The 17,133-nt window shown below is 45.7% G+C and overlaps 1 protein-coding gene across 1 annotated transcript in view; it reads right to left on the bottom strand.

Moving 5' to 3' along the window:
- Positions 1 to 17,133, bottom strand: part of tenm2a (teneurin transmembrane protein 2a) — a 168,027-nt gene that overhangs the window by 82,741 nt on the left and 68,153 nt on the right. Inside the window, exon 7 of the mRNA XM_008278130.1 lies at positions 12,869 to 12,889. Within this exon, the coding sequence (XP_008276352.1) occupies positions 12,869 to 12,889 (21 nt within the window). The remainder of the gene's footprint in view (positions 1 to 12,868; positions 12,890 to 17,133) is intronic.

Raw genomic sequence — 17,133 nt, 5'->3', positions numbered from 1 at the left:
TTTTTTTTTTTATCTCTTACTTTGTCCATTTCTCTCCACTCTCCTTTCTCAGCAGTTTATCCTTTCATCTTTACATAACTGTGAGGTCCCTCAGTGACCTGCTCTAAAAGTAGTTGTTCCACAGTATGCACACGCAACACCGCTAATCCGCAGTGCAGGGACCCGTCCACCTGAGGCTCGTTTCCCACTCCGAATCTTTCTCATATCTCCACTCTCGTCAATACACCGTGTGGAATACAATACCAATAAGATAATGAGCAGAGGGCCAGTGTGACGGGACTCAGTCGCACTGATAGGCACACACATAGCGCTTATACTATAAGACATATAGAGCAACACAGCAGAGGGCACAGGGCTCCTTTGTGCTGCGAATCCAAGGAAAGAATGAGGCCCATGTTGTTGAGAGTTCTGGGTGGTTATATGCACAATGGAGGCAATCACTTGAGCAGTAAGCTATTCTGTCTGGTGCTGGTATGGAATAATGGGGCATAATACTGCTCTCTGGTAGCCATTTACATTGTATAATCTGTAAGTGTAATATGGCTGAATGCACCAGATAGTGTTTGCACTGTTTGAATTTAGACTATGGAAAGTGGGGCTGTGGTACGTTTTATGCAAATTGTGTGTCTGCAACAGCTCAGTGTGTGTGTGTGTGTGTGTGTGTGTATCTTCCTTCAGTACACCGTGCATTAATTGCCATTCCCAGTGGTCGTCAAGAGAGCGCAGGACTCCTGTGGGACATCTGCACCTTCATTAGACTCTACTGATCATCACACTGCAGTACCAAGAGAGGGCCTGTTCCCCTCTTTCATCACTCCTTCTTCACTTCACTACTCCCTCGCCTCTCTCCCATTTCTGCCACTCCTCGCCATTTCTTTATACGTTGCATTATTTCTCAACCAGACCCTGCAGTGTCGTATTCTTTACAGACTATCTTCGTGGCATTTCTGGGCTTATTAGGCCGCTGCAGAGAGAGCGAGAGGAGAGAGAGGAAGAAGAATTGGAAAAAGTGAGAAAGTTCGAGACTAGCCGGACTTGAACACGCTCGCCCTCCTAAACCGCTGCTCCGCTGTGTATCCTTCTCCCTCGATTTGTAATGGCTTATGATTTCACCGCCTCCCCTCTCATCCTTCAATATTTCTGTCACCCCCCCCGTCCCCTCCTTCTGCACTTCCTCCCCCCACCCCCCCTCATTTCACACGTTCTTTCGCATTTTCATTCCCATCAGCCTTCCTTTCGTCATTATCTCCCAGTTAATACTTCTTACTGTCTCGATCCCGGTGCAAGTGGTTCTTACCCCCAGGGGGTAGGTTCGCTCGCACTCCACAGACCCCCGCAGACATGTAATGCACCTCCCTCCCCCTCTCCTCACCAACTCCTCCGACTCATCCCACCTCTCTCCCTAACTCCCCCCCTCTCTCTCTCCCCTCCTTTTCTCCGCAGTGGATGAGAGACGCCAGCTGGAGGAAACAGAGAGAAATGTGCCCAATTACAGCATTGGGAACTGAAAGTTGGCTAATTAACTCTAATTCGCTAACAAACTGGTTTTTCACCAAGAATCATCTCTCTCTGTCACATGGCATACACATGCATGAGAATCTGCATTTGTATGCACCGCCAAATTAAAAAAAAAATGCATAGACATTCATGTCACATCCACACGACTGCAGGTACACATGCACACAAACACAAAAGTACAAAAAAAGAAAAAAAGAAAAACGACCCCCACTCCTTTCCCGTTTGCACACACACACATCCACAGAGAAGCTCCCATGCCCACACAAACGCACGCAGACCCACTTGCTCAGCTGTATTTACTGCAAGGGCAATATGTTGATTACGTTAGAGTGGCTGATTATTGCACAGTGACAGTAAAGGAAACAAATGTCTTTCATAGGCAGGCATCTATCTCTGCGAGAGGGCTTCTAGCTATAGACTAGAGCGGCAAATGACTGTGCTGTATCCAGCTATGACAGACAAAAGAAAGAGTGCAGGAAGGAGAGGAAGGGGGGGAAATAAAAAAAAAAAAAAAAGGGAAGAGAGCGATTGCACAAATGAGGTGCAGGGAGAGAAAAAAAAAAAAAGTTAGAGGAGCCCCAGATGGAGAGGAGAAAATGGATGAAATAAAGGAAGGAATAAAAAATGGAAGGAGAGAGGAGAGGAGATAGGTAAGGAGTGATTCTCCTGGAATTTGCAGTGAACCTGTGAAGCATCCCCCCGCCCCACGCAATGGGATAATGGTGGTTAGAGGGGAAAACAATAGCTTTATGTGGAGCAAAGATGCTATCTGGGGTAAAACACAGACACATACTGTAGGATGTTTCATTACTTGTAGACTGTGCAGGGAATTAAAGTCAGCATTTGGAACAAAAAGCTTGTCAGTGTCGAGTTATCAGAACAGGTGTCCGATGGGTGCAACTTCTTTAAAGTGGCGTTCTGACTCTGCAGCGACACACACACACGCTCGGTATAGTAGGAAGGGTGAAAGCAGCTCTTAAAGCCATTGTTAGTGACTAAGGATATCCTCTCATCCCTCTCAATGAATCGTGAAATCCTCCTGGATTACCAGACATGATAAGCAGCTTCTCACATATGTGTGTGATAATACACGTATGTACATGAGAGGAAGACGCACACACACAGTGAACACTGCAAGATCAGATGGTTTTAAATGGGAACATGCCTCTCTTCCAGCTTCTTCTTGCTACACCATTTACTTGCATTCCTCCTCTCTTCCATCTCTTTCCCTCGCTTCCCTCTCTTTCACCACTCTCTTCTCCACCAATAAATTTCTGCTCAGTGCCTTCCTCTCCAACTCTACCTTTCTCATTGATTCTCCCCGCAATGAGATTGATAGTTACTCTTCTTTCTCTCCCTCGCTCTGTTTCTCTGATCCACCTCCTTTTCGTTTTCCACTTGCTCCATCTCTGTCCCTCTCTCACACCTCATTAGTAATGCTAATACCCCAAGTAATAGAGGACACCATTCAGTGTGTGTGTGTGTGTGTGAGAGAGTGTGTGTGTCGACATGACCACACACTCTGGAAGGGACTGTGTCTGGGAAGGGGAGATGAGTTTCCCCCTCTGATCCCATTTCTCCGTCTGGGCCCTGTTCTCCTTCTTGCCGGGAGAAAATCCGATGGAAATGCAATCACAATCAGTTAGGGTCCAGACGAGGACGGACGCACGCACGAACACACACACACACACGCAAAGCGCACACGCATAGCACACACACACACACACACACACACAAACATATACTCTACTCCACTACCGCAAGGGAGCCATGCAGAAAATTGTTTTGGACATGGTGATGAGGAGAGGGGGGTCGGGGTGTGGTGAGGGGGGACTTTTTAATTTACATTTTTAATGTAAAATATCATTCAAAGAGGGAAAGTTAGGCATCTCATTATACTGCTTCTTTATTACACGCACGGCACATCAGTCTCAGGGTACTGTGTCCTGGAAAATGTGCACACTCACACATGCATAAACACACGTGCGAACAACCTGCGGAGCCCTGCAGCCATAATCACCACGTTAAAAATGGAATTCTTCCTCAGACACCATAAATCTGGAATAATCTACTCCATCTCCCAGATATCATCAATCACAAATAATCTTTGGATTTACACCCCTCTCTCCGCTCCGCTCACAGCAACTCAGGAGCGGCCGCTATAGAAACATTGTGAACAACAGGAAAACTACCCGAGTCTTCATGTGAGATGTGTTAAGAATTTAACCTTCTGTTCTGCTGGTAAGTGGATGACAACAAGTGTTTCCACCTTAATGCCAAAATAGATTGTTTTTCTAGAAATGACCCAAATGACAAATCTAATCTACCAAAGTGTGGTTAAGTTCACACAAGGTTAGGGAAAGGTTGCGGCCGTTGTTAAAAGCAAAACAAAAAAAACATTACCTGCTGCTCACGGGGGCACTGTGAAGTCAGACGCTTTCTCAGTGGGACATTTTGCTTACCTGACTGCACAAGGTGTTCCAATAAATGTCTCTTCTTGCACAGTCTTTGCTAATTTGCCACTTTCAAACATGTTTCCAGTTATTACCGCTAACTTTGAAGCAGCTGTAATCAATGTTTTTTGAAAGCTGAAACATTATCTTTGAAGCAGTGAACGGAGACACTAAAACACCCCTTAGAGGTGAGAGAAACTATACAGTTGGGTGATAATTCCCTGCGGATTCATTACCTGATTCCTTTCGCAATGCATTTAGTCGTTTGACCCATTTTTTTTTTCCCCCCCCCTCTCTCTCTCAGAATATGGAGCGGTGCAGCTCTATGTGTGAACTTCTCTCAGCAGCTTACGCGGCACATCTATACCTGTGAGTTCTGGATATCTTTATTTTGGATTGCATTATGTTTTCGGTGTTATCTCGTAGCCAAAAGCAGTTGGGAGAATAATGCAATAGGGTTGCTTCTTTTGCAGTGGTAGGTGTGTGTGTTTTTTTTTTCTTTTCCTGAGGACAGAGGTGTGTTTTTTTTTTTCTCAAATACAGATGCTTGCCCTGTGTGTTTGCTCTACACAGTCTGTTGATTTCCACAACAGCGCAAATACAATAAACGGTTCGCAGAGGAAAAATCATAATGTCTTTCTTTCTAAACTCTTTGCTCGGCTCAATCAAACGAGGCACTTGGCGCCCTCAGCGCTGCCCTGTCTCCGAGGTCGTAGCTGGTGATGTCATGCCAAAATGAGGCTGCGTGGCCCTCGCAGGCCCCTGGTGCTCCCCGTGGCTGCCAGTGTCATCCGCGATCAGCGCTGAGCCATCACTCTGACGTACAGGCCGCCGTGAGGATCCAACACCTGCAGGAGCACCAGTGGGTGACGCCTCTGATGGCGTGTCTTTGCCGTTGAACGTACAAGCGCCGTGCCAAAAAGTTCCCGGCGCTTTATAGACGTATGGATTCTTATCAGTCACGCAGCACAATCAGGGAAGCATCTGATATTCATTTAGCAGCATGACAACGACCCCAATCAGCCGGAGCCGTAACAAACTATCTTCAGCGAAAAGAAGAACAAAGAGTTCTACAACAGATGGCATGGCCCCCCAAGAGAGCCCTGATCTCAACATCATGGCGTCAGACTGGGATTACATGAAGAGACAGAAGACAATGAGACACAATAATTCCACACAATAACTGTGGCAAGTTCTCCAAGAGGCTTGGAACGACCAACATGCCAAGAAAAAAAACTGTGTGCAAGTGTAGCGGGTAGAATTGGTTCTATTTTAAAGGCAAAGGGGCGGCCGTGCAAAGTACTGATTTGATTTTTTTTGTTTTTGCAATTTGTATGAAGTTAACCAACAAATAAAAAACAACTCCTGGCATTATTTTTAAAAGCATCCTCGCTTTACTTTTCAGTGACAACACAAATGAAGCTGCACGCGTCAGCCCGTGCGTACATTATCGACATCTGCGTGCATCTGTACAGCCCGGGGTTACACCTGCCCATGTCAGCGGTGATTTAAATGTTCTGTAAGCAGAAGTGTGAGTTGACGCGCGGCTAATAAACCGTCCATCTGACGGCTGAGTTTGATTGATGCCAACAACATTACGCATCTATTTACAACCAGGTCCCAAACACGCAGCGATACAAATTCCAACCCGGCGTCCTTATCATGTTGAAGAGCAATTTTAAAGCAGCGGGATTTATGCCAGAGCTCTGATAATCATCCCACAAAGACCCTCCTTGTCAAAAAAAAAAAAGAGTGTAGTTTCACAAAGTAATGCAAACACGCAGTTGGAGGGTGAACCTGACGCTGCCCTTCCTCTCCTTCCTCCTTTTTTCTCTCTCCTTTCATGCTGTTTTTTGTCCTCTACAAGTCTCCTGCAGTTCTTAAAGGCTGAGACGGCACCGTGGGTGTCTGATCACTACTGAGTCCACATGCGCACACATTGACGGACACACACATATTGTGAGTTTTCCTTTGTGTTGCCTTTAAGAGAAAAAAAAAAAAACAAAAAAAAACCCTGCACCTTTAGAAGTGTGTCTGTCAAAATGAAATTGCTGGCTGCATTACAAGCCTTTGAAGGTATTGAAAACTCATTTTTACAATCACCCCACAGGCAGGCAGCGAGATGGCTGTGTGAGCGCGTGCAGTTAGACAGTTTTCACCAGGTGGGTTTCGGCAATATTCTCTGTTCTTGTAGTCGTTTTGCAGCTGATTGTAATTGTCTCGGATATAGTTTTGTCTGCCTGTTGTCGTTGCTCCCCGGTCCTCCACCCAAGCGCCACATCTTCTTCATCTGGATAATCCTTACCTCTTTCTTCCCTTTTCGAACTCTAACCAAAGTCATTTCTCCCTGAAACCCCATCGCTAGGAGGGGGGCGTGAAAAAAACAAAACAACAAACTTTCAAAGCCAGCCAAACAATGAGTCACACGTACACACATTCCTCTATGAAAAGACACACTCCCGCAGAGGAACATCAAGAGCCACTGAACGGACATAATGGTTTTCTGATAATTATTCATAAAGGTGACTTTTGTGCGAGTGCCACTAAGTGCTCGAGCTCAGCAGCATGGAATGAGCCTGGAGTTAGTCACAACACAGGCAGATGACCAACATTATGGTCAGGCTGAAACAGACTGACACACACACACACACACACCACACACACACAGGAGGGTGATCAGTTGAGCCGCACACATAAGATTCCTGCCTCATCGTAACGTTTCAATTAGCTGCAGAGGACAGTCTGGCCCCACACACTGATGGCCATGCCTCCCATCTGGGGTTACTGCAGTCAAACAGGCAGGCGGATGGACGGACAGAATGACGGACAGGCTGATGGCCCTCCACGCTGATTAATTCTGAGAGATGAGCGGGGCGGGGTGAAATCAGAACAGTGATGGAAATAATCAGAAGAGGCAGTGAGCTGTTCTTTTCCCGGAATTACAATATGGTCGCAGGGAGCATATGGTTGTTCTCCATTTCACTTTCTGCCAGCATTACACCTCCGGCTCTACGGTTATATAAGTCGAATTCCTCGCTTTGAAAACAATCTTTAAAACTTATCTCTTCCACATTCTGCCTGAACCCGCTTTTGTTTGCAGTTGCCGGGACATAAGCGGGATCCATACCGATGCAGAAACATCCACAACAACAACTGTCCCGGAGGAGCGAGGAAGGGCTGCATCGCCCCTCCATGATCTCTCCCTTGAGAGCTCCCCCACCCTCCCACATTTCTATTCCCAGTGTTTTCTCCATCTTTGGTTTCCAGAGCGGTGCTTTATCGTTCCCGTACGGAAGTTGTTACCGAATGATTGTGGTTGAAAAGGAAAAAAAAGATCAATGAAAAATGGCAAGGACAAACTCCCCCCTTCTGTCTGTCTGCTCCTCACCTCTCTGTCCCGACCCCTCCTCATCTCTCTCTCCCATTCTCCCTCCATCTCTTTCTCTCCATCACCCTCTCTGTGGTGCAGGATAGTAATCCCATTAGGATCAATATTCCAGGCGAGTGAGCATCCTTTCACTGCAGCAATTACAAACCTTTAGAGACATAAAGGAGAGCATTTCTTCACAGCTTAGACCATCAATCAACTATTTAGCTTCAGAGGCAAAGGATGTTGTGTCTGTGTGTGTGTTAGGGAAAGGGAAAGTGTGTGTGTGCGTATGTGCGTGCGCGCCCGTGCGTGCACGTGCATCTGAATTCTGCAGTATTGTTCCGTCTGCGTTACTGAAATGACTGTTGGGATTTTCGTCTTATAGATCCTATTATGGGTGTATGAATACATGAGAGAGCTTCTTAATGCACACTTCCCATCTGGCGGTGCAACAAGGCCCTATCATCTCCCTTGTGAATGCATGTATTAGCATTGTCCACAGTGGGATTTCACAGACGGCTAAGCTTGGGTGTTTAGCCAGGGGTTAATATTTCATGCCTTCACGTTATCTTCCCCACCCTCCACCCTCCTCCTCCTCTCCTGCCAGCCTGTGCACCCAATCCAAGCCTCTGCAGCAGCAGCAACACTTCATTGCTATGCCAGTGTGATAAACATACAGTATGCTAATTTAACAATCTTTGAACTAGGTTCCTTGACAGCTGTGGAGCCTTCCCATGATTGTAATTCTACTAAAAAATTGGTTCCTTGCTAACATAAATACTGCAGATAGACACTCTCTCTCTCTCTCTCTTGCCATCTTCCTCTGAATACTCTCTCGCTTCCTTTTTTTTTTTTTTCCCCCTCTGTCTCTAATGAGGTGGCGTGACTGACAGGAATGGTGAGGGCATATCACTTCTCATCTTGTCAGCTCTGCGGCCACTTGTGCCCCTCAATGTCACAGGGCTCCTCTTTGCCTGGAGGCCCCTGGCTTCCATCTATCTGGCTGCTCCGCAACCCCCCCCATCTGGCACGTTTCGCTCTGAGACAGAGGCAGCCTTGAGTCGGGTCACATCTGGAGGCACCCTCGGTAAGCAGGCTCCGGAGCGCACAACGGCTAAGATAACGCTAAGAGAACGGGAAAATGCAATTCATTAAAGGGCTTTATATACATTCTCGGCAGTGAGAATTTAATCTGTCTGGGTTAAAATTTGTTAGAGAGTATTACAATTTAATCAGTTCTTTACTGGAGCAGAAAATAGAAAGTGCTATACTGTAGGTCTGATGCAGCAGTGTGGGTTACAGTGGCTCCTAAAACAACAAACACTAAATATTAAGGCTTACGCACACACACACACACACAAAAAACACCCAGGAAATGACAGATCCAAATGGCTCGCTATTTTTATCGACAATTCAGAGCTGCATCATAGCCTGTGGCTCACACTGTCAAAATGATCGTTCTAATTCTTTGCCATGAAAAAATTCAATTAGACTATCATTAGACCAGGCTGATGATGAGGTTCTGTTTATCGTTAACTGCACATTATTCGATTCTTCATTTAACAGGCAGCGCCTCATTTACTGATGATCCATTTAACAAATGCTTTTCTAAAAGTTTCTTTCTGGCTGAAAATGTGTGGAGTTTTTTTGTATGTGTTTGTCTGCAGCGCTCCACAGAAAATCAGGGTGAATTGTCGTGTTTTCTGTTTGACACATGCTATCCGCCGTACGTCGCACAATGACAAATTCCCCTTTCCTGCCAGTTTGACTCGGAAACTCGAGCATATGACTACATGTGAAAAAGCGAAGGGAGTGGCAAGGGGGTTAGCTGTTGGATGGCTGTATACAGTCCAGAGAAAAGGGAAGCGGAGCCAACGGCGTGTATGCATGTATGGAAGAGTGTTAGTGAAAGCAGCAGAAGGGGCTTGATGGCACTTGTGGTAGTGGATTAACTGTTACATCCACAACAGAAAGCCGTAGCAGGAGAGAAGAGGGCTGAGTCTAAAGCCAAGCCCTCTTTTCTGGAGGGATTTTTTTTTTCTTCTAACCAACAATGAAGTGGGAGAACAGATTGACTCCTATAGGGCCAGCACTGTCTGTTCTTCTTTTCCTTCGTCCCATTTCTATAAATCTCCAAAATTCTGCACTCCAAGAACGGGATCCACTGCAGTTGGAGGACGGCGGCGACTAATTATTTGGCTTTTACAACCCTTGTCCGTTCTTGCGAATCCACCAGATGCAGCCCCATTCCTTTAGCTTCCCGTCACATTATCTCACTTCAAGCGCGCACGCATTTTCCACGCGTGCATCCGCGCAAACCGCAGGTCCCCCGTACCGATCACCCACTCGCTCCTCTGAAAAAACCCAGGAGACGGAGAACACAGGCTAACAAGGGAACAGGGGATGAAAACAGAGCGCCTGAAGAAACGCAGCGCTGGAGGAAAAAGTGGCAGGGTTGAGGACATCTTTCCTCGGAATCAAACTGTGCATATTTTCATCTTTGCTCATAGACCGACTCCCACAGGACATCAGTATGCCAAACCAAAGGCCTGCTGTGTCTGTTTACTCTACGCTACAAGAGAGGAGACAGAATCAAACTCATTTTTAGAAAAAAAAAACTTAAAAAAAAATTATATCTCCTTTGATACCACTGTGTGTGTGTGTGCGAAGGCGAAATTCGCGAGCAAAGCCGCCTCATCGAGCAGCTAAGTCCTGTACCAATAACTTTTGAGGAGCTAAATGCCAGCTTGACAAATATGAACTAAACACTAGTTTGTGTAACACACCGGTCAAATATAGAGGAAGGCGGCAAAAAAAAGACAGCGAAAACGGTCACAGTCAAGCGCAATAATAGAGAGATGACATTTTTGATTTTATCCAAACAAGGTGAAAATTGAATACACAGTGTGATAGCTTTTATGGAGCGCATATTCTCAGCCTTAGAGTTTGTTTACAGAGGCGGCTGGCAATAATTGTTATATGGTGGCTTCAAAAAAAAAGAAAGAGATAACATCTACCATATCACATACACTGCAGCCTGGAACACAAACAATGGCTTTAATGTTTATCTCCTCTCACATTCTCCCAATTATAATGTCAAGAAAATCATCTCTGTGAATCAGCAATTTTCCTTTTTGACAACAGGCCCGCAAAACACATTTAGAAGAAATAAACGCATGGAAATGGAACTCTAATATGAGCGAACGCGATGCTTTGTTTGTCTTCTTGCCGTTTTTCATCAGCTCTTTCTCCCCGCTCTCACGCTGTGTGTTAAGTGTGTGCATGTGTATGTTTGTGAATAGATATGTGCTGACAGGCTGGAGCCTTCATCAGACCCTGCATCTTTGTCAGACCGCAGGCTGACTGACTGATGAGGAGAAGAGCAGCAAAGTGGAAAATGAGAGGAGCAAGAAGAAGAAGAAAAAAAAAAGAAAAGAAAGAAAGGAAGAGGAGGAGGAGGAGGCGCGAAGAAAAGAGCGGAAGGAGGAGAAGGAGGGCAGAGCTGGACAAGAGGACGCGAGAAGGGTGAACGGAAAAGTGGCAGGAAAAATAGGCTCAAAAGCGTGGCTGCGATTGTGCTCGAAATGCGGTGACGAAGTAGAGGTGAGGAGGAGATGAGATTGTAGCCATCAAAGGATGGGATGGAGGAATGGAAGAGTGTTGTGGTGACTCATGAACGAAAGAAAAAAAAGAAGCCTAAAAAAGACGAGTCTGCTTTTAGAGCTACTGTAGGTGTGTGTGAGTTTGTTTGTGTTGCCCGTAGCCAGAACTGGTTTAGATGAGTGGCAGAGTGTAATAAGAAATGTGACCTATTGATTGGTTGTAGAAAGATGTCAGTGTGAGTGTGTGTGTGGATGATGAAGCAGCAGCCGTGGCGTTGGGACAACAGCACCGCCAGACAAAATGGCTCCCCCCTTCCCCTCTTTTTTTTATTTATTTTTTGTGTGTGTGCGCGTTTTTTATCATCACACATCTTTAGCATGTAACTCCAGCCTTGGCTCGGCGACAGATAAAATCTGATTATTATATGATTATGATGTGTGGTTAAGGTAACGGCGCCTGCGGGCTGCGGTGCGTTATTATGTGTGAGCGTTAAACAGAAGAGGAAGTGGGCTTCCCCCAGATTGACACTCCAATTAAATGACTGTGCGCTGTGTTAAGAGCAGCTGCAGACCACCCAGGGAAGCAATAAATAATACCACGTTTCTCCTCTGACTATAGTCGATGTGTGAAGGGCCAGTTGTGAGGAGGGGGAAAAAAAAAATTACACTGAAGCCAGTATAGAAAGCTTATATCGGCCTCTCATCTCTGTTCTTCCTGGATATCATATATGAAAGGCGAGAGTGAACCTGCGAGCAACAGATGCAGGATGAAAGAGCCCGCCTTGACCTTGATGCTGCCGCTTGACTCTCCGTATTGTTGATAACAGCGAAAGCGACTGTCCAGAATGTACTGAAAGCGCTATTCAACCTATAGTATATGTGTGTGTCCGGCGAGCTTCTTCTCTAATGCCTCACCTTGTCAGCGTTTCTGTGTTTGCAGGAGAAGAGATCAGAGGAGTAAATACACAGGAAGCCTAAAGAGCGACCAAACAATTCAAATGCCACGCTGGTGATTGATTAACGGACTTGACCTGGACTCCCGCGTCAATGAGATGGATCATGAAAGGGGATGAAAGCGGGGGAAGTTTGTGTGTGTGTGTGTGTGCGATGGACTCCTAATACTGCCATGAAGGGCCGTTCATAGCTGATCAACTGCGAGACACTTGGTCAATTATTGATGAGCTTGTTTGATATTTCCAGAAGAGGAGAGGAGGAAATAGTGACACAAACTTCTTTATCTCTGTCTTAATTTTTCTTCCCCATCCACTCCTTTTTGCTTTTAACTACCATCCAATTTACGGGTAGATGCTTCTATTTCAGCTTCTGTAGCTCATGAATAGGGATTTGGGGATTTTGTGCTCAGAAACGATTTCTTCTAAGGTTCATGATATGAGGGGTAACTTTATTTAAAATCATCCAAGTTTCCCCAGTTTAAAGGGGGAAACAGTCTTTGTCGGCACTGTGAACCGAGAGCCTTTTGAAACAAGTGGCCCAAAAACTTCACGGTAAGGGCGACGAACCAGAATGCTCGGGAACTACTGATTTATTTTCTAAGCTAAACACAAACTCTTTATGGAAAATAGGAATATAAACATAACACAATAAGTACAGCTGCTGCGGAATAAAAAGAACAATACGTCTCTCTGTCACGTAATGAGATTTATAGCATTATAAAATGGAGACACTAAATTGAATTATCAGATTTGAGTACGGATGAGTAATTGTACATTTCTTTCTCCAGCTTCTCTTCACCAATGGCCGGTACTGCTCGGTGTATGAAAACAACTGCAGGAGCGTCTAAAAAAACGATTACGGTGATGGGATCAGTGAGTTATCTCGACTTGGAGGCTACACATTTGCAACAGAAAGCTTACCACACATATGTGGAGTTTGAGAGATGTGATGTGGATGTTTACCAGTCCGACAGGAGGAGGAGGAGGAGGAGGCTAATGAAGAGACGCAATTAAGCTGCTTAAGTTAATTATGGAATAGGATCCAGCATTCTTAGGGCTTGACCCTTATTAGTAAGTGAAAATCGGCATATCTCACCCTCTGCTGCACAGACTCTGACCATTCCTTTTTAAAATTTGTCTCTGGTGAGAGTGTGATACTCAATCGCAACACTGCCAATTTTGAATTTGCATGAATATTGTGAGGCTGATTTGTCGACGCTATTAAGCGAGTGGTTGTTTCACAGGCACAGGAACCTACAGATTTGACACTGAATGTGATTTAAGGTTCCCCCCTGAAGTATCACCATCCTTGAAACCAGATGAAGGCACGGAGACAAAATATGTCGGGTGAGAGAAGGAACAGATTTTATTTGCATAGAGCAGAGTCAAGTGCATCCTTCATTGTTTCCTGTAAGCCTTATGTTGCACCACATATCCGATGCAATGTGCATGTTCCCTTTTATCTGCGTCTTGAGTTTATGTTCCTCCCCGCCTTGTTCCTTCCAATATCTGCTTGGCAGCAACCAAACCGTGTCGACCAATTTATGTGGAGACGCATTGTCCCATACGGGGCCCATCTAGACAATCAAGGCTACCTGATGAGACCCTGGGGGAGATGAAGGGAGGGCGGGGTGAGGAAGGAAGGATGGAGGGGGGAAGCATATACAGGAGTTGGAGGGGGGAGGAAGATGAGGGTGGGAAACAGGCGCCGAAAAACAATGAGGCAAAATCAGAAGATAAACGAGGCGCTATTTCAGTGGCAGGATTTATGTACTGTCAACATTACCCTCGCTATTAGGGGGAATCCAATTACTCTGCGCCTCTCCTCTCCTTTCTCTTTGGGAGAGAGGGAATAAGGGAGCAAAAGAGTGAAGGATGAAAAGAAAATGGATACAGAGAGAGCGAACACCTCTGCATGATTTATCCAATTTCCATCACATATTTAGATATTAAGGAGAGGGAGCAGAAGAGGGAAAGGCAGAACGGACTCGAAAACTGAGTAAAAGAGACAGCGAGAAGCGGGATGCAACAACAACAGCGCAGAGCCAAAAGGATAACACAAGAGAGTAAAAGGACGAGACCGAGAGCTCGTGTAGGAGAGAGAGAGAGGGGAGGGAGGAATTATGAAAGGGACAGAGGAAGGGGAGATTTGCAAAGACAGAGGCTCCCTCTAGATTTAATTGCATGCACCTCCGCTTTTAAACGACTGATAAATTATACATGAAGGATGCTAAGACAATAATTATGAGCAGTTTTAGCGCAGAACGGCGGGATGAGGACAGACAGACTACGGCGGAGGAGTGGAAGGCTCAAGTCGGCCAAGAAATCCTCCACGGAGAAATCTCTTGAGAGCGCGCGGGGTCCGGGAGTGGAGGAATCACAGTGCATTATCATGATATTATGGAAGACTACGCAGCGCGAGCACGTAATGGGTAATCGCTGTGGAGCACGCACGTCGAGCAGCGCAAATAAAAGGAGTGCACAAACACATGCGGTGGATTTCTTTTCAATACAGTGCCTTCGGGTTATAGCCCCAGCAGCTCTGGCCCTTCAGATTTTTGGGCTTTATTTGTGTGACCTCGCCTGCAGCACACATGGACACTAAGGATACATGCGTTTACAGCTCTCTTTCAGTATTTTCTCCAACATCTCGTCTCTACTGAACTACACTTTTTTTTTTTTTATCCTCTCACTTCATCCATCCGTGCCCTCTATCAGTAGACTTTTAAGCAGCAACAATATATTCTCCCTCAGTCTCCTGATAATCATTATAAATCTCTATTAAACCCCCACCTTCTGGATAGATGGGGAGCGTCAGCCCACATCTGGCGCTCCGAGTGTGTGTGCACGTCGGCGAGTCTGTGTGTGTGTGTGTGTGTGAGGTGTTTGAAATCTATAAATGAGAGTGTGGGAGAAAAGGAGAGGAAATGAGATAAATACAAATTGACAATCTAGCAAAAACAAAGGGATGACAGAAAATCAAACATCTCTTCCTCGCGCACTGTCCGTTCGCTTCGGTGTGTGTCGCTCGTCAGCTCGGGCGTGTGTGTGTGTGTGTGTTTTCATGAGCCCTTTATCTTGTTTTGCAGGGCTCGTTCCAAAGCTGTACGGGAGCAGTCAGTGATCGCAGCAGTGCTGTTGTGCCCTTAAGCACAGCCACTTAACCCAGGCTAACTCACTCACTCAATACACTCAATACCCAGTCGGGTAAAAATGGAAAGCCTGCAATGGCATGCTGCTTAGCATAAAAGCTAAAAGAAAAAAAAAAAAAAAGGGGGGGTGCATAAAGCCTCGCTAATGCTGTGTCCACCGTCCGTGTACTTGTCATATCTGCTATAGCTGAAGGTGAAAAGCTGTGTGTGTGTGTGTGAGAGAGAGAGAGTGTGTATGATCCTTAGTGGGTAGCTGGGGGCGCTGCCACAGCGGATGGTACAATCAGCTCCGAGGCAAGTAGTGACTTAGCTCTAACTGCTTCCCTCTGCTTTGTGTACCAACACACACTCACGCACGCACACACACACACGCACACACACACACAGTGAAAAGAAAGGTCAATTTCTTGCCACACCACTGGTCTGCCCAAGAAACCTGAATTGATTGATTTGACTCAATTCTACTGCAGGCTGAGGCAGAGATAGATAGAGAGGGAGAAAGAAGACAGATGGACAGACTGACAGAGCGTGTATATATATAGATATATAGATATATATAGATACAGATATATATATATATATAAAGGGAGAGGGGAGGCAGAGGAACCAGAGATCACAGGGATGAAAGGTTGCGTCAAAGTCACAAAGAAATATGTTTGTGTGTTTCTGGTTGTAAAATCTAAAAAAAAAAACACACCAAAACAACAATTCTGTCATTATCTATTATCATCACTACCACACAAGCGCACACCTACCTACACACCTTGGTGTGAACCTGGCATCGAAGAGGTGTGTGAGGAGAGGTGCAATTGGATCCCTCTATTCTAGTCGTGGTGTCGGAGAGGGGAGATTTTGTGTGAACAGATGGTGTTTACCTAGTAGCAGGTTGGTTGGATCACCTAACCACCCCCCCTCTGCCGACCATACCATTTTAGCAACCATACAACCAACACACACACACACACACGATGTACACCCATGGATAGGAAAGTGCGCACTTATGCAAAAGAAACACGCATGAAAACAAAAACAAAACAACGAGAAAAAAAAAAAAAAAAAAGGCAGTCATACACGCCATTCCTCTCATCTGAATGAGGGGTGATAACTCACCAAGCCGCTGTCGGGGAAAAGGATAGAGATAAACGAGGGGTGACGAAATGAGAGAGAAAGAGAGCAGCTACAGAGGGAGCAGCAGAGATAGAGAGAATGAGGGAGAGGAGGAGAGGAGAATTGGGCCATTGGTGTCTTTTTTTTTTTTTCTCTTTCTGGTCTGTAGTTATGTAGGTCACTTTTTCCTCCAACTCGGGTGTGGGGAATTTGTAAATCTGACATAATAAGGCATTTGGCCCGCAGTGATGCTTCTGAAAATCTTCCGTCTTTCCTGCTCATTTTCACTGCACCATTGCACAGGCAGCCGAACGCTGCTTTACCTGGTGATCTGAGGAGTCAGAGCGGGGCGAGGGGGAGAGAGGGAGGATGAATGGAAAGGCGACGGCTGATTATTATTATTTTTTTTCCCCCCTTTTTTTTTTTGCTGGTGGGAGCGAGCGAAGAGAAAAGAAAAAGGAGAATATTTAAATGGAAATAAGAGTCCCACGCGCGCATATACATACAGCGAGGGGCTCGCGAGCTCAGAAAAGGACACAAATTCCTTGATGGCTGCTGAATTTTCAGTGAAGGCCAGGAATGTTTGGTATTTCATGCTTGCCTTCCTTCAGAGACTTTTCTTGTAAGAAGCAGTGGGAGATCTGAAGTAGAACGACAATTCCTCCTCTCATTAATAATTCACCTGTAGATTTGACTGCTCCATGACAGAGGGACGAATAATAAGAGGGACGGAAAGAAAGAAAGAAAGAAAGAAAAATACTTGAAATCCCAAACCTCAAGTGGAAATGTTTTCTTGATGACACTGCGGTCCTGAAACGTCGCAAAATGTGCACACACATGCGACTGCAGAACCACACACACACTAACACACACACACACACATGGAGGGGCAGACGGCACAGCGTATGAGGTCTGACAGCGTTCTCCAAGGACCAGCTTGTGTTGCTAAAATAAGGCCGTGTCTGGAAAGAGGTGGAT

Source organism: Stegastes partitus, unplaced genomic scaffold (assembly GCF_000690725.1).
Source record: "Stegastes partitus isolate 25-593 unplaced genomic scaffold, Stegastes_partitus-1.0.2 Scaffold116, whole genome shotgun sequence".
Lineage (NCBI taxonomy): Eukaryota > Metazoa > Chordata > Actinopteri > Pomacentridae > Stegastes > Stegastes partitus.
This window is presented reverse-complemented; position numbering and strand designations above follow the sequence as displayed.